Source organism: Telmatherina bonti (genome assembly GCF_933228915.1).
Source record: "Telmatherina bonti genome assembly, chromosome: 13".
NCBI classification, from domain to species: Eukaryota; Metazoa; Chordata; class Actinopteri; order Atheriniformes; family Telmatherinidae; genus Telmatherina; species Telmatherina bonti.
The window spans coordinates 14,530,101-14,553,586 of NC_136611.1; the positions used below are offsets into that span (position 1 = coordinate 14,530,101).

The following is a 23,486-nucleotide window of genomic DNA, read 5'->3' on the forward strand; positions in this document are numbered from 1 at the left end:
TGGAGATGGGACAGGCTGTAGACAATTGATTGACTTTCTGCTTAAAATAATCATCCTGTTCAGCTTATTCGCTGGTCTAAATTCTCTGAATTGGAGTTTTTGGCACAGCTTCAGCTGCTTCCAAGCTGTACGTAAAATAAAAAAAAAAAAAGTTTAGGTATAAAAACATCTCCAACAGATGTCTATAAAACTGTTTTATTGTTAGACAGATGCACTTCAGAATTTGGCTTTTGTTATTCATAAACAAGACAAACAGCATGAGATACTTAGCACTATTAAAATGTTTGGATTATGTTTATAATGATGAAGTCGGAAATTGAAAACACATTGGTCAAACAATGAAATTTTATAGAACAGCGGATATTTTCCAAGAGTTTTGACTTCTGCATGTATGTAAAAAAATCAAAACAAAAGGGATTCTCTAGTTGTAATGGTTGTAAAGCAAACACCTGACAGCAATAAACCTTTTGCAAACTACTTTCCTTTTCAGTCCACATACAAACCGTGCAAAATTACATAATACACTTTAGACACTCAGCTTGGTCTCGCGGCAACATGTCACGGTACCATTTGGTAATAACTCAGGTCTGCATTGCATCAGGATGTGATGAACTGACTGCTGATTTTCTCCAAAGCAATTCAAGTAAAAACATGTTGTTTGTTATAAATAAACTGCTGACACAGAAAAGCAATTAACCTATCCAAGCCAGCCAGCCAGTTATGTATCAAAACTCTACATGGTACATTTACATGAAATGATGAGGGGAGACCCTTAAACTTGGCACAAACCTAAGAAAAACTACTGGTTTTATCCCTTTAATGCAAGAAAAATTCAGTTCTATTTCCAGTTTTTCCCCAACAAAACATGATGTTAAAAACAAACTGTAGAATGATCTTTCACTCTTCCATTCATTCTCCTAATATCTGGGGTAAAGCACCTGCTGAATCTGTTTCTCAGCCTTAAAAGTATCCAGCCACTTTCCACATGGAAAGATGGTTGTGACTGAGTTGGCTGTATTGGTCACCTCTACACACTCTAAATACCACCCACAGTTGCTGCTGGCGCCGTCATGCTCCATTTTGACCCTCAGCAGCTCTCCGAGGTCCAGCATCTCCAGCACGAAGCGGTCCGTTTGCCCTCGCTCAAAAAGGTTGCGAAACCTCTGCCGCAGATCTCGCTTCCCTGAGTCGCCGTTGACACCGTAGAGGGTGATGAAAACATTTGCATCTGTGCCGCCCCCTTTAACATCCCCAGTGATGACGATGATTTCGTACTTGACAGGGACCAGGTTGCGAACTTTGCTCGCAAAGCTCTCAATGGATTTATAGCACTCAAATGTCAGGAACTGGTCCTTTTTGGCTGCCAGGGGGATTTGTGCATCACAGTGGAAGAAATACCTAAACAGAAGGGTTTAGAGGCATCAGCATGACATTGCACATAAGATAGTGGTTGTGTGAGGTTCCACTTACTTGTTTCCCAGCTCCTTTTCTGTTACCACCACTTCCATAATGTGCCAGAAGGCTTCGTTCTTCACCTTTTTCCCATCTTTGGTTATATGGCCAAGGCAGATGCCAGCAATTTCACCCAGATGCTTGGATGAGAACTCAAACGTGTCAGTGGCACCACTGTGAAAACAAAGGAAAAAATGTGTAAATTACAAGGGTTTGTGCAGAGTTTGATTTGGAGAATTAAACAGAAATCCAGCAGCCTGCTTAAGACATTTTGTGCCTCATGAGATTGACCCTCCTGAGAGCAGCAAAGGAGAACAGAAAGATAAAAGAAAGAAAAGAAAGAAAATACAAAAATAGAAGAGATTATGTAAGGCGATATAATGTAGGTTTAACATGAGCCGAGGTCCCTGAACGCCACCTGAAGACCCACCATAAGAACTTCTTCTTCTTGTTTTCCAGAACAAACTCCTTGGAACGGGCTTTCCTTCCCTCCAACACAATCCAGGCATTTTCCGTGGTGGAGGCGTCATCTGTATTCGCAGTTGTTGTAGCGATTTCATATTCTGTAGCGATGCAGAGACATTGTCAGACTGTAATCATTCTACATCTGGCAAATGGTTTGTAATTGGCTGCAAGTTATTAATGTCCAACATTTACAGTGCCTGTAATTATGTCACCACACTTTTATTTTTACTAACTGGTTTTGTCACTGAGGTCTACAGAGTCGTTGTTGGCACAAGCCAGCTCCCTCATAATATGTCTGTCATCTTCATTTTTAGCCAGCCAGCGGTCACACGGGAACCTAAACGTCTGGTCCATGGCTTCATCTTTCACGTCAATGTACTCCAGGTGCCAGCCAGGAGCGGGGCCTGTTTACAGCCAAAGCAACAAAGTCTGTATGAGTTTTTTTGTTACTGGATTTGTCACAGACCACTTCAATGTTCATACAGCAAAAATGAGCTGAAATAACTCATTTCAAAATGTAGAATAAGTTTTGATGTCTCAGATATGTGCATCTTTAGTATAAATACAATTTTTTGTTGCTGATTTGTGCAAGAAAAAGAGAAAACATTCATCCACTTGCTGCCCCTCAGCTCTCTTCTGCTCCTCACCTTTGTTGTCATGCCACACTCTGACTTTAGACAGCTCTCCCAGACTCAGCATATCAGGAAATCTGAACACGTCTTTCATTTTTCGCTCAAACTTGTTCCTGTTGGTGCTCTCCTTCAGAGCTAGCGTTCCAGTGTCTCCGTACTCCCCGAACACGATCAAAAATACGTTGGCATCAGTGCCAGCACCTGGAAAATTACGTGGATTATTTTTCTGACTTCAGTCAGACTACAAACACAGAGCTGTGGTAAATTTATGCAACCCACCTCCGACATCGCTGGTCTGGACTTGGATTATGTAGGTTGTTTTTTCCACCATCTCCTCCTCATCCACCACAGCTGCCAGTTCACATACTTTTGTCCTCTTTGGCCCTTTCGTCTTGGACAGCCAATTCTCATAGGTGAACAGATACTCTTCCTCTGTGGTCAAGTTCCGCATGAGGATCTAAAAGCATTTATTAAACCTTTGGCCAATCAGCATTACGATTCAAATAACTACATATAAAAGAGTAATAGTTGTTGTTTAGTGGCAGCACAAAAGTGAACAGAAACAGACCAACAATAGGAATGGCATTGGCTCAGCCCTTTGGGAAAAATATAGCTGCAATCCTGATCATGATTTCCAAGCTTGTACATTTTCTGTATAAGAGATATGAATTATCACAGAAAGAAAAAAAAAGAACTGCCTTTTGCAGATTACCAAAATATCCACTTTACATTACATAATAAGTTTTAAAAGAGTCATTTTCAAACCTAAAAAGTACATTTTAAATAAAAAAATGCAGAAAAAGCCAGTGTTCTTGTGCCTGTTTAGATCCTGTTTTATTTTTATTACAAAGCTCCATCAATGCTTTTATCAAACTTAGGTTGTCAGTTGTATCCAGTTTTCTAACCTGTTTGCTGAATTTTTCTTTTGCCAGAATATTTTTAAACATCCCTCATTAGATACTGGAATCTGACATGTTGAGGGAAATCTTCCCTTATTAGACAGAGACCCTACAACCTATTAAAGCATGTTACCTTATCCAGAAACCAGTCAGGGCGACTCCCACTGCCATCAATCCAGACTCTGATCTTCTTCAAAGGGGCGATGTCATCTATCTCCAGGGTAAATGTGTCTTCTTGGTCTCTTTCAAACCTGGATGGACAACATACATATAAATTCAGCGTTTGAAAACACAGACGCAATATTGTTATGATGATGATGAAACTGGTTGAAAGTTTTGGAAGAAACTTGGTTTCTTCCTTACTGAGAATTAAAGCAACTGCACTCTCATGTAATAATATTAAATATGAAGCTTCAGTGATCAACTCCTTGGCTATGTTTGGTTTGAAATGTAGACACAGTGAGTAATTTGTCTGAATACATAGCTTACGATTTGTTGGGTTTAAGCAATTAAAGATTTGTCATTGAGCAAATAATCCAGAGCAGGAAACTAAACTGTTTTTCAAGATAAAAGAAAATTGCACTTTGGCTGTTGTGTAAATCAATTTAAAGACGGAGTATGTAAGATTTTCAATATTTAAAAAAAAAATTTACTAAAAAATAACTACAATCATAATTAGATTTTTTTTTTTTAAAACATGTAGGTTCCAGTCTGTCCATATTTGATATGTTATTAAATTACAAGTTTAATTAATGATAAAGACCCTTCTTAAATGTTTTCCTACCAGTAAAAAAAAAAGTGCTTTTTGTCATTTGTCATTAATTAAACTTGTAATTTAATAACGCATCAAATATGAACAGACTGGAACCTACATGTTCAAAAAACTTTCTAATTATGATTGTAGTTATTTTATTAGTTAATTTATTTTGAAAATATTGAAAATCTTACATACTCCACCTTTAATAGTTTATAATTTACATCAGTGAGCTTTAAAATTCTGTCATGCAAACTATTTTCCGTATTTCTTTATTGAGAGGTTAAAGTTACAGTACTATATAAGAGTAATGTAATGCAACTGCTGGCAGACTAACCTATCCCCGTTTTTAGGTAGCAGCGTTTCCTCTGTGCACCCATTGGCTCCGTACACGGTCAGGAAAATGTTGGTGTCAGTCCCTGCATACTGATTATCTCCAGTTACAACTGTGACTGAATAAATAACCTGAAAAGTGCAGCAGAGGACTTTTACAGGAGAGACTGACTATTTTCATGTAATGCATCAAAAATGATTATTTTCCAAGACATGTTCTACGTGCAGTGACTCACTTTGCGATTAATGTTGATGGTGCTAGAGTCCAGCACATTGAACAGTCGGGTAGTCAGACCATCTCCCCTGTCTTTGGCCAGCCAGCACTTGCATGGGAAGATGTACTTGATACCTTTTGTTGGCACGGCAACCGACAGCTCATCCACCAACCAACAGCTCTCTGGTGTGACACCGTTATGGCCAAGCTATAACGAGCAAAGTGAGGGGAGAAGAGACAGAGACAAAGAGAAAGGAAGAGCGGGGAACTGATACACCATTTTATTGGGTCTGCATAACACAAGACATAGCTAGAGTTAATTTTTAACTGAGCTAGAAATGGCTTTGTTTGAATTTTTAACATCAGAGTATCTGAGTAGGCAGCAGAGAGGAGACAGTTGCACAGATTTAGCTGCAGACAATCCCAGATTCTCACTTCCACTCTCTTGATCTCTCCCACGTCAGTTCCATAGCACAAAAAATGCTCTGTGGTGGCAGATGCGAAGGATTTCTTTCCCTCAGGCAGGTCCAGCCACATTCGGTCTGTTTCAGCATCGTTAGGGCCGAGGATGATGACAAAAGCCCTGGCTGTAGTGCTGGCATCACGGTCGATCCCCGTGGACAGCGCGAAGTGATACGGGATGACTGCATGAGAGAGAAGAACTGGCTGAGGATGTCTTTCCTTTGATTTAACGTTTAGTTTGAAATACTTCTCATTGCCTGTCTCAAGGTTGAAAATGGTTTCTTGACATCTTTTTAAAGCTAGACAGAAAGTTTGATTTCCAGCCCCTCAAAATACCAAAATATCTTTATGCATCACATTAGTTTAAACCCCATTGTACCTGCAGACTATTTATTTGACCTGTTTAAACATAGAAGTCTCTCAGCTAACAAATTATCTTTGACATCTAACACTTAAAATGACCTGCAAGATGTGTGAATGTAGCATGTACAGTTAAGTGCTTTGAGTGGTCAGACGAATACAGCAGTAAATACAATCCACTAACCATTAACAATTTAACGTGATTCCAGACCAGCCCAGTAAGAGCTGCTACAACACAAGACGTTCCACTTTAGGCGCATTTATTGCAAGCAACATTGCAAGGATCAACATGAAGGTATAATGTTGAGCAGAGATCCCTCCCTCCAATAATAATAATAATAATAATAATAATAATAATAATAATAATAATAATAATAATAATAATAATAATAATAATAATAATCAAACCAATTGGGAAATTAGGTTTGCATTTTAGTGTATTTACTGGAGAGGCCTGCCATACTTCAGCACCTGGGGAGTTGGGGGCTTAAGGGCCTTCCTTGGCGATCTAGAATATAAATCAAATAAAATACAATAAAATGAGAGCATAATTTACCCCAGAAGATTGTTCTCTCATCTAATTTCATTCAATCTATGGGACATCATGAGATGAGAAAATGTATGAACATTGCAGCAAATATTGTTGGAGGTCTGCTGACCTGGGAGTTATTTTCCACTTTCCACTAGCTATTGCGGATATTTATGAATGCATGCAGTATCAAGATCAACAAAACAAGGAACTTTATCTGCAAGTTTCTAAGTGAGCCAGTTCGACTGCCTGATTGCCTCATCGTACCCTGTCCACTATGTTTGGACAGACACTCCCCGCATTCCCTTCCTCTTACTTCCTGCCCTTAGAGTGCATTTCCAGCAGAAAGTCTCCTTCTGTGACACATGGATGAACATCAACTGCAGAAACAGCCTTTTGTATGAAAACTACTGCATAAAATCCCCATAAACATCTCATATCTAAGCATCTAAGCATTGAGCTAAATAATGGAGGTGCCTCATTCCTGCTATTGTCTCATGGGGAAGTTCTGCAGTCCAAGCAAAAAAACAAAACAGCACTATACAATTTTAGAACATCTGTGCTAAAACATGAATGAGTAAAGCACTAACTCCTACCAGAGGCCAGGCTTGTATTTCCTGAATATAGACTCATTCATTGTGTTTCACTGTGTTGCACTGTATGCAACTCTTAATCTGAATCATTGTTTAGATGTGTGCACAGACACATTTGGGAGAAGTCTCTTGACTTTTATGAGCAGGAAATGTTGCCATTTCATTATATATATATATATATATATATATATATAGTAGTATTTGAATCATGATAATCCGTGAAGGAAAGCTGAGAGTTTGGTTCCAAATAGACCATCTAACAATAAAAAAATTAAAAACTATACCAAAAGATTTCTCTCTACAGTGATTTGTTAGTTCCCATCCCAGCTTAAAAAAAAAAAAAAAAAAAGTAAGGATATTAGCACGTTTACCGATATCTGAGATATTAATTTTGTCCAGCTCTTAATTTTAGATACCAATATCAACAAATATGATATTTTTGGAGTTGTACCAAACAAGCAAAAATATCTGAAAAACCATACATGGCATCTCTTATATTTTGTATTTTTGAGTTAGAGGACACTAAGCTGAGGAGTTTGATATATAAAATGTGTATGTTTTGTAAAAATTATGTCATTAACAAAGTAAAAACCGATACCGATAATTTTCAATATTGCATTTTAATATCAATATCGGCCGATATCATTTGTATGTCGATAATATTGGCCATCTTTACAAAGCATTGTTTCCAAACTTTCTGTATAACTGAACAATTAACTTGTGATGGACTGGTAACCTGCCCAGGTTGTACCATGCCTTTCGCCTGCTAATTGCTAGAATAGGCTCCAGCTTCCTTTGGACCCCTTGAATTGGACTTACCGGTACAGAAAACGAGTGAATGAATGGATGAACAATAGCCAGACATCTCTACAACATTAAGCTGTTATTGGTCTACTCAAGGAGTCACCTTGATGATGTTTCTGTTATTTTTCATGTTGAGGATCTAGTCAAACTGCAACATGGGAAGTCATGTTTGTGATCTTACTTGGACCTTCTTCCACTGCAGCTGCCTTTTTCTTCTTTTTCTTCTTGTTGGCATTTCTGTCCAGTCCTACTTTGCTCTGGGCCATCTTCTTGAAATATGGATCAGTGTTCCTTTCACCCTCATACCCCTGAGTCAGACACAATACACAAATTTCTACAGTATCAGCAGATGATAGGAGGGCAAATACAAGCATCAGGGTAATACGGCACTTTCGCTAATCACAAGGTAAGCAAACCTTGACATAGAAGGTCCTCTTGATTTGTTTGTCTTCTTTTGTTTTTGACAACCAGCGTTCACACAGAAACATGTAAACTTCCTCTGTGTCCACATCCAGCACCTCCACCTGGTCCAGGTACCAATTGGCTCCCACCATGGAGTTGTCATGGCGAATATGAATCTTAAATACCTGTCCTAAGTCCACAGCCTCAATGGTGAACTTGTCCACCTAAAAGCCAAGACAGTCAAACTGATCTAGTTATCTTCAAATGTTTAAAGTGCTGTGACTCAATGTGTCCCAACTTTCCTCACATACTTCTCCTCTCTCAAATTTGTTTCTGTTGTTCTCTGATTTGGCAAGTTTGCGCTCTCCTGTGTCTCCCAGGTCGCCGTAGATAGTGAGAAAAACGTTGGCATCAGTCCCAGCTCCGTACATATCACCTGTCCGCACAGACACCTTGTACATGTGCGCTGTAATCGAGATGAAACTTGGCTGTAATCAAGTGGATGAACTGTAAATTTAAGATTATTTAGATCCCTAGTAGTGAAGTGATATTTCCTGAAATAAAAGCCATTCACATCCAACACAGATATTAGGGAAGAAAAGGTAGGGAACTATCATTTGCTGACTGCTCTCTTTTCTTGCTGTTATCTGGTATCTCTGGAAATGTTTTGCATCTATGCATCTTCTGCCTACACATCCAGCAACTGTAAAGTTTTTGTCTAGCTCTAGTTGTTGGAATAATCTTTTTGTTTTATCTGCTAAATTTGCCGCTCTTGCCAACCAGCTAGTCCCTAAACGTACCTCCTCTTAAATATTGAGAACTTTTGGGTTTCAGAAGTGTTCTTACTTAAAACAGGTTTCCGCTGCAGCCTGGGCAATGAGTTGAATTTCATTATAGCTCTATAGTGCAGGTGTATTGTACATACCCCCCAATAGCATTGAATAAAATACAGTAGTATGTCAAATTTGTTGTTTTACTGCAGAGTTACACTCCCCCATCTGAAACCAGAGTAAAACCTACTCTCCAGAGCATCCTCCACCTCAGTTTCGGTAGTCTTCAGCGTCCCATCCCTGAGGAGTTTCTGTGTGATGATGCTGGAGGGCACCAGCTCCCGCACCGTCTCCCCGTCATCTTCAGACTTGGCGAGCCAGCATTCACATGGGAAAATGGTTGTCTCTGAACCCTGCCATTGATCACAAACAAACATTCCCATCTGGATTTGTCTAACATGAACATAAAGTATCTGTTTGACAGGTGTGTGTGCCAGAATGTGTAACATAACTAACTGGTAAGTAGCGAGTCAACAGGAAAAGAAACTTTTTGATGATGTCCGATGCAGGTCTTTGACTACCTTTCCTTTCCGTAGCTGTCGCCTTATCTCCACTCTGTCGAGGTGCCATCCTGGGTTGGTGCCCCTGTTGTCATGACCAATCCGGATTTTCTCTATAACATCACCAATGTCTTCCAGCTGTGATGAAGCAGCTAATTGTTTACAGACTTGCAGCCACGGTTAAAAATAGTCTACATTTTAAACCCACATGCTCACCTCCACAATAAACATGTCCTCAGCTCCTCTCTCAAAGTACAGCCGTCGCTCTCGCTTGTTGACACACAGGTGTTTCTGCTGAGTGTACATTCCCTTCGTTCCGTACAAGACTATAAACACGTCGGCGTCTGTTCCCGCAGCAAACACATCACTGGTGAATATTTTGATCTCATAAGGCACAACTGAAAAACAGATGTTTGATGCCATGTCAGCTTGGGAACAGAAATATACATTTTAACACCCGTTTTTCACAATTCAAGGGGTGTAAAGATTAAATTTTAAGCAAATGAAGAATTTAGACTTCATAATTTGTGAGTCTGAATAAGACCACTTGTGATGACAGAGAAGATTCAGTATATTTTACTAAAATGCTTTAAGAAGTGAATGGTTTGGGCCTGTAAACTCACAGGGGGTGTAAAATTCAGTCTGTAACTCAGCAGGATAGAGGTCTCTCACAATTGCACCATCATCCTCTCCTTTATCCAGCCATCGGCCACACGGGAAGCGCATCCTCTGACCCTGAGAGGGGGCATCGATCTCAACCCAGTCCAAAAACCACCCAGCGGAACCTCCTGTTTCCAGATATAACATTTTTGCATGAAAAACTTTAAATCATGTATCTCTTATGTACATTTCTGCCTTTTTCTTTGTCACCTGAGTTGTCATGTCCAATTCGAAGCTTCTCCAGGTCGCCCAAATCGACAGCCTCCACAGTGAACTCATTGATCATTCCCTGTTCAAACTTGTTTTTGTAATTTTTACAAGCCTTCAGGTTGATGATCCCTGTCAGTGAAATTCAAATGATCATTTAGAAACGAACATACACGCTTTAGAAGCCATTATAAGACTAGGATGTGATGAACTATCGCACCTGTGTCGTCATTTTCCCCAAAAAGGATGGCAAAGATGTTGGCGTCAGTTCCAGCATACTTCTTGTCTCCAGTTTTTATTTTAAGAGTATATGTAGTTGACATGGCTATAAGACAAATACAAAAGTGCACGTAAGTATATGTGCTCATATTAATTAAAACAGGATATTCTTTTTTATCGCCAACTTTGTTACATTTCTGCTCAAGCCCCAGCGTGGCGCTTGTCCCCTCCTCATCCTCATCCTGCCTCATAAACGCCTCGTCCACAGGAACCAGCTCTCTCGCTATCTGCCCATCATCTTCATCCACTGCAAGCCAGCGGTTACAGGGGAAGTAGTATCTATACACACCAAGAGATAAGATAAAGTAATCCCACTAAAACTCTTCTTTGTTAAAGTTTACGAAGAGATCTTTTGTTCTTCTGTAATCACATAACTGATCAAAAACCATGAAAATGTCTCTCACTTACGTTATGTCCTCCTTCGTGTCGACTATTTCAACACGGTCCAGGTACCAGGAGGAGTAAGGGTTACTGTTGTCATGGCGGATTCTGAGCTTCTTCAAAGGACCCAAATCAACAGCGGTCACTATGAAAACGTCTTCCTGCAAAATACAGCAACCAGAGAGACTCTCTTCCTCAATATGTTCTGAAAGTTTTTACCAAACGTCTTCACTCAGAACCATATTGAGGCTTTTTATCCAGTCTACATTACACTTAAAAGCAGTTTTGTGAAATGTAAGCGAAACAGTTCATTCCAATCCTACAGTTCAGTGATAATGGTGAAAATGACATTAACTGTAACATATCAGACTGACAATCTTTTGTTTTGTCTGTTTAGAAACATGCTTAAATTCTTTCCAGAAACAGATTTTTAGATTTGAGATACATAAATTTCTCTTTCCTAAAGTATTGCTTTGCTCCATCATTTTAAACACTGTAAACATTTGAGAACTGAAGTCATTACAGCCTTGACAGTGAAACGTTTCCTCCTTCCTGCATATAGCTTGAACTGTTATGTGGTCTGCTTTTATCCAGTTTAAACATTATCTGTGATGCTATCTCTCAGTTAGGTTTTTCTTCATCTTATTATTTTACTTGCCTTTGTTGTCCCCCCTGTTCTGTGTTTAGTCAGTGCCCGTATGCTCTGTATTGCTCTGACTTCATTTCTCATGTATTCTGTTCTTTTTAATCCTCTGTTATAGTCTTGTTGACTTTCTCTGTTTCCTGCTATTGACCATAGATGTCCTCAGTTATCTTTGTCTTGCCTCTTGATGAGTATAATACCAATTGTTTCTGGTTACTCATCACCTGTCTGTCCCCATTCAGCTAATCCCCCCCTATAAGCTCCTTGGATTTCATTGTACATCCTCAGATCATTGTTGCATCCGTATGTAAGTTAGTCCTGTGTTTCCTCACTGCTTAATCTCCTGTTTGTTTGATGTCTGGTTTCCATACATTAGCAGAGCCTTTGGATTTAATTAATCATTCTCCTTGCCTCCTGCAAAGTCCTACATTTAGATTTTCAATCCACTGCACTCTCCATGATGAGCAGCTTAAGATTTTGTTGCCTGATTTTTATAACGTTTTGCTTCACAGTGCACGGATTCTGAACTAGCAGCTCAGTTTAGCCTTTGAACGTTTGCACTACAGAGTCAAATTGTTGTAATAAAGTCAGAATATGGCTTTATATTGTCTTGCTACAATAAAGAAGGTTGTAAGAGGCAGCCTAGGTAGCATTTTGCTCAAACAGCTATACATATATAGAGGCCTAAACTTATCCACGTGTTGTACTTTTGGTCTGTGAGCTCATAGCATGTCAGATTTTTGTTTTAAAAACCCCCCAAATGTTTCAGTTTGTCATAAAGTGCCTTTAATTGTACAAAAAAAAAAAAAAAGATTTTTTTCCCTTTGATGTGTGAGTTGTTGTACCTTTAGGAGTAATTTAATTATGTGAGCCAGAATTTTGTGTTCCTAAGGAGTAAAGTAGAGATGAATAATTCACAGGTACTGATAAAGAAATGAGTAAAAGTAGGACGGGTTCCGTGACACTGAAGACTCCTAAGAGCTCATTTCTGTCACAGTTGACTTGTTGCAGGAGAACTTGTAATTCTACCAGAATACATTCCCACCCACACCTCAGTGCAAGGCTTGTGTTGCCTAAAAGCGTTTGGAACTCTGAGTAATCAATGCTTAATTTTCAGCAAGTACCCTTCAAGGAAAATAAATATTTAGAAAAGCCACTGAACATTTATGAGCATGGTAAAAAAGAGTGTACAAATGCTCCAAGTGTAAAATAATCATGCAATTTTAGAAGCTTGTTTATAAGTCTTTAAGTCATCATACCTGCCCTCGATCATATTTGTTGAGGTTGTCGGAATTCCTCAGATAGCGCTCTCCGGTGTCTCCATTTTCCCCATAAATGTTGATGTAGACCTTGGCATCTGCCCCAGCTCCCAGCACATCACCAGTAAAGACACAGACTTCATAGGTGTTGACTGTCAGACAAGCAAAGGATGAGTTAGTAAAACCTCTTGAACCTGCTGCATATTAGCCAGGAAACTGAGTCAAATCAATCCATGCAAACAATAAAAAAAAAAAAAGTAAAAATTAAATTAATAAAATAAAGTAATATATATATATATATATATATATATATATATATATATATATATATATATATATATATATATATATATATATATATATATATATATATATATATATATATGAAGGGATCCTTTATACATATGTGTAATACTTAACTGCTGAAGATACAATATACAATTCTGTTCACTAATAAAATTCTGTATTTAGCAGCAGAATAGCAGCTAATATGATAATTTCATTTACTTTGTTTATAATGCACTGATTAAAAACACTTAGCATGACATTTTATTTCAAATAAAGTCAGATTTTCCTTTTTGTTTTTCTTTCTTGAACCTTTTTTTCTGTGCACAAAACACAATGAATATAACTGTGGATAATTTAATTTTCTTGACTCACTGAAGACAAAAGGCAGCAGCTGTACTCAAAATGCTTGCAGCAAAAACAGGGTAATGAATACATACAATAATGAGTACAATATTGTTGGATACTTTTAAACCGCTTCCAACTTAAATAGATGGATTATATGTAAGCACAGTATTGGTTCTCCTGACAGTCTACACAAAGATGGCAGAAGTCTAAAACTTCAGAACTGTGAAACTCTATTTCTAGACGTGTCAGATTCCCAGTGTGTACACTTTGCTTTCAGCCAGCACCTGCATGTTTCTTTTCCTGTGAATTCCTCATACAAGTTCAACCCAGTAGAAATCAGTGCAGAGGCGTTTGACTTCATTAGTGACATTTAAATTACTACATGGAAAAGTATGCAAGGATGGGAAAAGCTTAAATAATAATGGCACAAGAGAAGCCAGTCAAAATCTTGAAAGTACAATGAGTGCTTGAAGAATTTTAACTTTAACCCTTTCATGCATAGTGGCCATGTGGTGGACACCTATTTACAAGCTTTTTTTCTTGCATATTTATGAATAAAAATGGCATTTTTGCTGAAAAACCACTTCAATGGATGTTAGTGAGTCATCCAATATGTTTCCACTCACTGGAGAATAAGTAAATATATGATATTATTGAACATAATGTAATTACGCAAGTTTCCAGATAAATAGGAAAGGAAAATCATAAAGCTATCGCTTATAGAAGATTTACATCATATAATTATGATTGCATATTATTTCAAATATTTCAAAGAATGTAATAAAATAAATAATAAATCCTGATAAATTCTAAATATCACTAATTAACAAAAAAGTATCATTTCATGTGTCTGTAGAGTTAAAATACTGTATTTAAAAAATGTTACAATGTTTTTTATTAATCATGCACTAAGGGTTAATGTGCAGCGATATGAGTAAAAGTTTTAGAGAGAGTTTATAATAAATAGTAGCTCCAATAAGCTGTGAGTGTTACAAAAGTTTGTTTAGTTATCTATTTTTATTTACTGGGCAGTACACTCAATATTATGGTTTTTTTTTAATCTGTCACAACGTTGGTTCTTCACTGGTATAATCAGCCTCAATGAACATATCTAAAGCTTGCCCATCATATGTTCAACATATCTCCTTCTGACATTTAAAGTGAATTTGATTAATTTTGTACCTTCAAGATCCTCTTCACCCTCAGGCAGCAGCTCCACCACCAGCTCACCGTCCTCCTCTCCCCCTGCCAGCCAGCGCGAACAGGGGAAATGATATGTCAGCGCCACTTCCTGCATCTCCTCTCCTCCGTCCTCCTCATCATCCTCATCTTTCTTCTTTTTCTTCTTCTTTTTCTTGTCATCTTTTTTCTTCTCTTTGGGAACCAAAGCCAGGATAAGATGTTTGACATCCACCGTCTCCAGGAACCAGCCAGCTCCTATCCCAGAACCATCGTGACCAATGCGTATTTTGAAGATCTTCCCAACATCTTTGGCCTCAATCTGTTAAACATTTTAAAGAGTTTTTTTTTTCTTTAACTCAAAATGTTACATATTTTTCTAGGCAGTCAGGATAAACTGTTGAGTTGCTGTCTGGAGTCACTGAAACCAGACAATCTAGATTTGATACCTTAAATATTTCTGTGGTGTTTCGCTTGTAGTTGTTGGATCTGCTTTCAAGTATGATGACCTCTGTCTTCCCTTTTTCCCCATAGATCTGGATGAAGACTCTGGCATTGGTGCCAGCGAATGCCACATCTCCAGTTACTACCGTTATCTCGTAGTTAATCTCTGGAAAATGCAAATTGAAGAAAGTCAAAGAGGCAAATGCCATTGTTTACATACCTTTCCATTCTTTCAACTTACCAGCTCCTTGGTTTGCTAGGACCTCATATCATATTGTCTGTTTCATTTTGTCTTTGTATAACAAGCTTAAATTTATCGGCAGGTTTGTTAGGAGTTCTCTTATTCTAGTTTTGATTCAAGACCTGGTTCCTTCTGCCAGCTGCAGTGCCTTTTGTTTCTTTAAATGAATCTTTTCTATGTCCTTCTGCCTTGCAGCCCTGAATTTGGGATCTTTCTTTTAGTTTTTGGTTCATGACAACATAAAATTTTTTCTGCAATAATATGTTTGTGTGTAATTAGGTGAAAAAGTTACAACAAACTACTGTTCATTTAAAAGTAACTTGCACAACGTTTCAAAAGAGCAGTTTCAAGGTTTCAACTAAAGCATTGAGGCCAAATGAGAAGATTCTTTATGTGAAAGTTTTAAAGGGTTACACTGTGATTTAAATTATATTTAACTCTTTTAAATTATTTGTGAGAGATTTCGTGTTTAAAAGACCCCACAAGTTTGTAGAGCACTATTGTACTTCAATAAGTAGTATAAAAACAATATTAGGAAAGCTGCAGATAGATAAATCCCTCAGAGAACTGGTCCTAACACACTCTTATTAAAACAATAACAACACAAAAAAAACAGCTTCTTTAATCATATTCCAGTTTAGTACCTTTTTCACATTTCTTTATGATGCAATCCTTCCCTCTGATCAATGAACTGGTGGTTTTAATTGGTCTTACTGTGTTGATTTGAGCTGTTCTTATGTCATGTTTGTACATACGTCTATTTTTCATTCAGATCTGTTTTGTGTTTGTTTTTGGTTTTTGTATAGTTTCACATGGCTTTTAGTTTTCTGTTGTGTGCAGCACTTTGTTTCCGCTGTGTTTTTTTTAAAAGTGCTTTATAAATGAAGTTGGTCCGCCTGACAAAAACGTAAGTCTCTAAATAGTTGAAGATCTTAAAAAGAAACAAGAATGCATTTTATGTCAAGTCAACTCTTAAGGAATCACTCTCCAGACCATCCTCTTTCTAAATGTGATAATTTGATTCATATTTCAGATTAGATTGGCAGGAAATGACAAGTTTTGGGATGCTATGAGGAATATTGTGAAAATGCTGACATTCATGGACATGATACTGATGGATGAAAGAAAAATTGTACAAAAAAGTTCATGTAAAATTATTAGATAGAATTTTTCGTGAGCACTTTATTGTTAGTTCTGTTCGACTTTAATTTATCTACTTGGAAACAAATTAAGGTTTATTAACTAAAATGACGCTGTGCTCTACAGAAGCGTTCATTTTTCTGTGTATCTTTGGCTTCATTAAAGGATCTGTTGATGTGAGTGTCCCTTACGTTGCTCCATGTCCAGGATCTCGCTTGGGTAAAGCTCCACCTCTGTCTTTCCATCAGCTTCATCCTTGCACAGCCAGCGGTGACTTGGGAACATGTAATTCTTTCCATGGACTGGAATCATAATCTGAACACTATCCAAAAACCAACCAGCCCGCATGCCCTCGTTGGTGTGACCAATCAACAGTCGGTTGATCTGTTGGAAAGTTAATGTTTAGTTACCATCTACCACCAGATACTGGTAAAAACAGGTTAAATAATAATAATAAAAAAGTATTAAATAAAAGAAAAACAGGGTGTAACTTGAATATACTAACATAATTCTCAAATACCTGTCCAATATCAAAAGTCTCCACAGCGAAGATATCGACACGGCCTGTCTCAAAGTAGTTCCCCAGGTTATTGGCAGAGACTACCAGCATCGTCTTAGAGGTGTCGCCTTTCTCTCCGTAGAGCTTGACAAATACATTGGAGTTGGAGCTGCTCCCTGGGATGCTTCCTGTCTTCACCATAACGTAGTAGTTGATATCTAACACGCAAACAGACCCAATGTAAACACAAGACTGATATTTGTTTACTAAATGTCTCCCTGGGCAACTTCAAATGAGATTGGACCGCATCTTTAGAGCATCTGAAGATCACTTGTGCTGTGAATAGGTGCTGTATAAATAAAATGAATTAAAAGAAATATGGCTCTTTAACTCACTGTAAAGACGCTGTCCATCCGAGAAAGGCACTAATTCTCGAACAATCTGTCCATCATCCTCGTTGCGGTCCAACCACCTGCAGAGCACATTCAGGCAATGATCTGCCATCTCATCACTCACTTCCACAGTAGTAACAGCCACTTAGTATGCACTCTCACAACACCTGCTTGTTCGTCTAACTATCCAATCAACTATTCATGTGGTTGCATGAAATGATGCATGTAGAAGGTCAGGTGGAGCTTTAGTTAATGTTGTATAAAATGAGAACAGTGACTTTTGACCAGGACAGAGCTGCTGATGTCATATAGACGTTTGTCCTTCTGAAACTGCTGGGATCATAACATACAACATTATAGAGTTTTCTAAGAATACCACCAGAAATACCAAGAATCAAATGAGCTGTGGTCAGAAACAGCTGTGTTGAGGACATAAATCAGAAGAAAAAGATCAGGTTTAAGTAGTCAGAAAACAACAGGTCCAACTTTAATGCAGCAAGGCTTCAACAGCAAAGTGTTGTTTTTTTAAAAATTTTTTTATGAAACATTCGCACCAAATCTGGACAAACTGAAAAAAATAGTTGGACGTGATGACTGAAACTCATGAAGTTCATCCACAGTATCAAAAATGTTTATGTTAGATGTTAAATGTTACCAGAGACTCAGTTAGTTTCAAGAGAATGAGGAGGTTTTGTTTAAATGGCAACCTGTAAGAGTAATGTTGTTACTAACGTACCTGTTACAGGGGAACTCTACAGCGTGGGCCTCAGCCTGGCCTTCCTTTCTTACAACTACTTTATCAAGAAACCAGCCACAGCCTCCACCTTTCCCATCATGTCCAATCCTCACCCTGCGTATCTGGCCCAAGGCTACTGCCTCGATTATAAACTCATCCAACTGGAACCACAAAACAACAACAACAAGGTACGCGTGGAAAACATGTAAATGAGAAGTCATGCACACATTTTTACTTGATCATCAGATTGCAGTACTGTGACTTAAAATCACTTTATGCCATTGAAGCTACAGCTACAGTATGACAACATATTTTAGTTTATGAATACTACATTTCCTTAAAATAACTTTGATAATGGTTCATTTATGATCAAAGCCTGGAAAGAAATATTATTATTATGTTACTATTCAAGGCCACAAACTAAACAGTAATGATAAGTGACAGCTCCAGTGTGTACCAGTAAATGATGATTTTTCATAGATAAAAGTTGAATGTACCCACATTTCCCTTCTCGAACTTGTTGATGTTGTTTTTGCAGTTGACCAGCTGCCGCTCTCCGGTTTCCCCCTGATCTCCCATTAGATTTAGAAATACTGACGCATCTGTGCCACTGCCACCAACATTTCCTGTACAGACTGTCACTCTGTATTTGAGAACTGCAGAACAGAATACCATCATTAATAATAATGTACACTCTTATTTAAATTTGACAAAGCAGATTTTGATTTTAACTTGGAGAATGTGTGTCACTACGAACATACGTGGCAGCGGCTCAGCGATCAAGTCTCCGCCGGCTGGAAGTTCCCTCACAACTTCATTGTCGTCTTCGTTAATGTCCAGCCATCTCTCACATGGAAATGTGTACTTCTCCTTCGTCAATGACTTCATTATGGTAACCTGCAGGAATTAAGACAAACATCTTTTGTCTCATGTCATAAGTCTGAACAATAAATTAATTAAAATACTAAAGATGGAATGAAACTACTCTATATCCTCATGTTTATTATCTCTTTATAGAGATATGATAATATTTATATTTAAGATTAAATCAAGATATACTTAAAGACCATTAAATGACTTTCTGCAGCTGAGGATATCACAAATCCCACTTCTGGGAAAGTGGGGTGCTGTTTTGCTGAAATAGTCACAGACTTCTTGGGAAAAAAAACTTTCTGTCACTTTCATTGTAAATATGTTTCTCTGAAATTCAAATATTCTCATACCAATGGTACCCTCACACACTTCCAAGTCACTCATTCCACAGGTATTGACACACCCTCATTCTGTCACATTGTTTGCTTTTGCACTTTTGGATGCAAAAAACGTGGAGGGTCCTTTCATGTTTGGCACACAGGAACACATGGTGCACAGATTTTTTTCCAAAAAGTTAAACATGAACTCATCCAACCACAAAGCATGTGTCCACTGTGCTTCTATCCATGTGAAATGAGTTTGTGTTCAGAGAACTGATATATAACTACTTCCATGCGTAATGCAGTCTCTGGTTGCAGTGCTGCATTGTTGGCTAACAATAGGTTGGCATCACTTAACAAAAAGAAAACCCTCCCAGGTTGTTTCTCATGCAGTGCCACCTGAGGACTTAAAGATTACACATGTCTCATACTGATTTCTGTTCTTAGTGTTTATTTTAATGAAAATTCCTCAAATGACCTGAATTTTTTAAAACAACAATAATATACAGCATAGATATAGTCCTTTGTAATTCTGCATAAATATTTTTCTTGATTGTAAAGTAGTGGATAATTCTTTTACAGGCTTTCACACAAAGTAGAGCTTCTTAATGATTGTTCCTTGTAAGAACTGAGAGTTTGGGAAATGCTGTTCTACAGGTCCATACATGCTTTATTACATACTTAATAGGTTAGTCCATTTCAAACATTGTCAAACACTACCATCCTCCTACTTCTGTATGCCTTTAATGTTCCCATGGATATTAAGTCAGTTAATCCACTAGTGGACAGTGTTAAGTTCAGAGTTCACTTTTGTGTTCTGACATCAAATTTAGACACTGGTTGGAGGCAGTAATGCACCACTGTATGGTGGTTTGCAACTGCCTGACATGCCCAACACACTCACAAAGCCTTTGTTCAACAGCTGCTATGACTGTAGTGACCCATCAAAGTTAAAATATTGCCAGCATGGCCTTAGTCTTCTGATTCTTCTTTTTCTTCCTCAACTTCTTATTCTTCTTTGTTTTGTTCCCTTTGCCCATCACACGTCGACTACACTGCTCCACTGTGTAGTTGCCTCTGTGATTTCTGGTGATACTGTTCTGTTCGCCGTGTCGCAAAGCTCCCGAAAATGGACCAAATTACTCTTGTAAACAAAGTAGGAGACAGAAAAACCTGACTGCGTATCCAACTTTTGCATCGAGCACAAGTAGGCACTCATACCCAACCCTGGCACCCTCACTGATCAATCTGCTGATTGTAAAATCTTAAAGCAACTTGTTTGTGCTTCTCCATCCAGGTCCTGAGGACCCAGTGCCCTGCATGTTATTGAGATGTTCCTCCTCTAAAACGCCTGAGTCAGATTATTGAACTTCCTCATCAAATTCTTTGCAGCCTGTTAATGAGCCCTTTATCTATTTTAATTATTATCTATTTTATATTATTTACTATTAATAGTTAAATAAAAGTAAAAATGAATAATAAGTGAAAGAATAAATTAATGAACAAGCAAACAGGAAACAAACAACTGACCAAATAAATGTATAAATAAATAAGTAAACTTAAAATAGACAACCCAAAGAATTAACATTTGGTTGTATTTGAGAAAATGTTCTTTCCAGTTTTTTTTTTTAAATTTTGTCTCATTGTTGACCCCTTTACAACACACATACATGTTACGGGAACTTATTTCAGTTTTGTGGGATTAAAAACACAAATAGTTGTTTTTCCTAATTTATGAACATAAATGTAACAAACAATTCTGCTTTAAGTCATATTACACCTTGCGATTTGAGATTTCACCTTGCTGAGATGCCATCCGGCAAAAGGATTTCTCTTCTCATGCCAAATACGGAGTTTGGTCAATTTGCCCAAATCAGGCAGCTCAACCTGAGAGATGATTAAAAGACAAAATAAGCTTCTTAATCAGATTTTTTTTAATATATCAAAAACATATTTCACTCACAGACAGAATACTTACTATAAACTTGTCTATCTGTCCCTGTTCAAAATTGTCTGTTTTGTTGTCCAGCCTGATCTCATCTGATTTGCCCTTGTCTCCGTACACCTGGAAGGAGATATCTGCATCGGTTCCTGCATTAGGAAGGTCTGAAGTCCAGATCCACAAGGACCATGGGTGCTCTGAGGAGATCAAAAATTAATTATTGAAAAAGACTAACTTATGTATGATTCACAGTAAACAATCTTGTACATGCCTTTGCTATTGTGACTGCAAGGCGGTTAGTTATTCAGCCTACTGCCAGGGGAAAATGATATCGGGGTTCTTTACACTTTGGAAGCAGTCAAGTTTGCAGAAGTTTGCAGCAAGTCATTTTATACTAGTTTTGCTCCATGAAGGTGTCAGTGGAGCCGGTGAGATGAGATTTTTGCTTGTTAAAATGTACTCTCAGGGCAAAAACTTGTACTGAAATGATTGCTGTAGACAGCTCCTAACTGGGAGAATTCTGTGAATGTGAATGGACATGAAGTTGATGCAGTGATGGAAAACAGAAAAGGTATATGTTGCTCTATATATGTGTGGACCAAAGAAAGCCAAACTGGCCCTAATGTTTACAAGCAAAGGAGACTAAAGTCAGATTGACTGCTCTTTATAATAAATATTCACATTTCAATTTTTTATTTTTTGGAAACATAAAAGAGAGCATGACAGTATGATGCTTTCAAATGATAATAATGAAGATTTAACTCACTCTTCTGTCTCTTCTGTCTGAGTGAGACCATCTCATACAGCTCTCTTTCTATCAGCCCGTCTCCCTCCTTCTCATCCAACCATTTACTGCATGGGAAGGTCTGTTCTATCCCTGTGAACGTGCAGTACACCACAACCTGCGGAAAGCATTGGTTCAGCTCAGCTGATTCATGGTAAATTACCAGACTGTGGAATCCGTATTTGCTTGTGAGTGTCAGTGTACCTTGTCGCAATACCACCCAGAACCGACTCCATCATTGTCGTGTCCAATAGTGACTCTGCTGAGAGGGCTTAAGAGTGCAGCAATCTCAACATTAAAGATGTCTGTCAAACCACGCTCAAACTTCCCTCCTTCCAGAAACACCTGCAGGACATAAACAGCTTAAATAAATGAGGAAGGAGAGTTCAAACATAAATCCATGTGAGGAATTCTGTCTGTACTGTGAAATGGTCTTCTCGAGTCATCCCTCATTTGTTTTATACATTACCAGGAACACAGTAAATTAGTCCCTTAGACAGGATTTCATGTAGTTTCTCTTAGCAACCTTCAGGCATAGTTCTCTGGGCTTCTTCATGGACATGTAAAAGCTCTTCTCTGGATGGTGGCTCCCATTTGTTCTGTTCTCTGTCGAAATGACTTCATACTGCTTCAGCAGTGTTGAGGTTCATGTTCTGGATTCATTCTCCTGATTCCCACTGATTTTCACTTCAGGTGCTGTTCAACTGCTGTATAATGTATGTTAGGTCTGTAACTATTTCATTTGTCCTCAACTTGCCTAGTGCCCAAAAAATAAAGCATGAGCACACTGTTATCATGCTGCGATATGGCAGGTTTTCAGCTAATAGCTCTTTTAAATTGGCATACAAATGCATACCCTATGTCTGTCAAAGTATGTTGTAATTTGCATTTAATTGCATTTATCTGACAAACGATTAGATAATTGAGGTATCAGTTTGTATGAATATATTACTACTCGAGCAAACACTTCAGTCAAAGCAAATCAAACCAGACCAAACCAAAGCATTCAAGTGAAATGATTTTACTTTGACTCATATGAATAAAGTCTTTTCAGTGTTTCTATTTTTTATTGTCGCCTACCTTGCCACTGTTCCTCATGCCCTTGGTGCCGTGCATCACTATGTGTATTTTAGAGTTGGTCCCTGCACCTCGGACATTCCCTGTCACAACCTGGACGTTGTACACAATACCTGATGGATACAGTTACATGTTAGGCTATCAGAGACAAAGCCAGCGAGTCACCATGCTTCATTGCACCGGCTTCAGAGGTGCTGAGCAGGAACAAGATCTCCTAGATCTAAACATTACTAGTCTGATTCAAGAATGAATGATTACAGCTTTCTGGAAGCCCGAATGAAACAGCTTTTTATTTTTACATGACATTTTTTCCAAAAAATCCAATTTTAAATGTTCATCCTTACCTGTGGGCTGACTTCCTCCCACCAAAATGTCTCTCTGGATCTTTCCATCATCCTCATCAATGGCAAACCAACGACTGACAGGAAATTCATACACTATTTTGTTCCCCATGTCATCCAGAATCACCTGCATGAAAAAAGACAGAATAATACGACATAATACATTTCATGTAACACTATTCTTTATCTTTTACGCTTACAATTTCATACTCAGTTCAGGTCACAAC

At 38.1% G+C, this 23,486-nt stretch overlaps 1 protein-coding gene across 1 annotated transcript in view; it reads right to left on the minus strand.

The window, feature by feature from the left end:
- Positions 1-917: 917 nt before the first annotated feature.
- Positions 918-23,486, minus strand: part of loxhd1b (lipoxygenase homology PLAT domains 1b) — a gene marked incomplete at both ends in the record, with an annotated part of 28,930 nt that continues 6,361 nt past the window's right edge. The window contains 36 exons of the mRNA XM_079251540.1: positions 918-1,398; positions 1,471-1,626; positions 1,883-2,015; positions 2,151-2,321; positions 2,565-2,750; positions 2,829-3,006; positions 3,582-3,699; positions 4,540-4,667; positions 4,772-4,957; positions 5,185-5,393; positions 7,679-7,805; positions 7,914-8,123; positions 8,211-8,365; positions 8,920-9,082; positions 9,251-9,367; positions 9,446-9,627; positions 9,853-10,017; positions 10,100-10,228; positions 10,317-10,421; positions 10,509-10,654; positions 10,784-10,917; positions 12,659-12,810; positions 14,474-14,792; positions 14,920-15,080; positions 16,487-16,679; positions 16,816-17,012; positions 17,190-17,266; positions 17,923-18,083; positions 18,424-18,578; positions 18,684-18,819; positions 20,916-21,002; positions 21,094-21,254; positions 21,824-21,959; positions 22,046-22,186; positions 22,922-23,031; positions 23,263-23,386. Of these exons, the coding sequence (XP_079107666.1) occupies positions 918-1,398; positions 1,471-1,626; positions 1,883-2,015; positions 2,151-2,321; positions 2,565-2,750; positions 2,829-3,006; positions 3,582-3,699; positions 4,540-4,667; positions 4,772-4,957; positions 5,185-5,393; positions 7,679-7,805; positions 7,914-8,123; positions 8,211-8,365; positions 8,920-9,082; positions 9,251-9,367; positions 9,446-9,627; positions 9,853-10,017; positions 10,100-10,228; positions 10,317-10,421; positions 10,509-10,654; positions 10,784-10,917; positions 12,659-12,810; positions 14,474-14,792; positions 14,920-15,080; positions 16,487-16,679; positions 16,816-17,012; positions 17,190-17,266; positions 17,923-18,083; positions 18,424-18,578; positions 18,684-18,819; positions 20,916-21,002; positions 21,094-21,254; positions 21,824-21,959; positions 22,046-22,186; positions 22,922-23,031; positions 23,263-23,386 (5,889 nt within the window). The remainder of the gene's footprint in view (positions 1,399-1,470; positions 1,627-1,882; positions 2,016-2,150; positions 2,322-2,564; positions 2,751-2,828; positions 3,007-3,581; positions 3,700-4,539; positions 4,668-4,771; positions 4,958-5,184; positions 5,394-7,678; positions 7,806-7,913; positions 8,124-8,210; positions 8,366-8,919; positions 9,083-9,250; positions 9,368-9,445; positions 9,628-9,852; positions 10,018-10,099; positions 10,229-10,316; positions 10,422-10,508; positions 10,655-10,783; positions 10,918-12,658; positions 12,811-14,473; positions 14,793-14,919; positions 15,081-16,486; positions 16,680-16,815; positions 17,013-17,189; positions 17,267-17,922; positions 18,084-18,423; positions 18,579-18,683; positions 18,820-20,915; positions 21,003-21,093; positions 21,255-21,823; positions 21,960-22,045; positions 22,187-22,921; positions 23,032-23,262; positions 23,387-23,486) is intronic.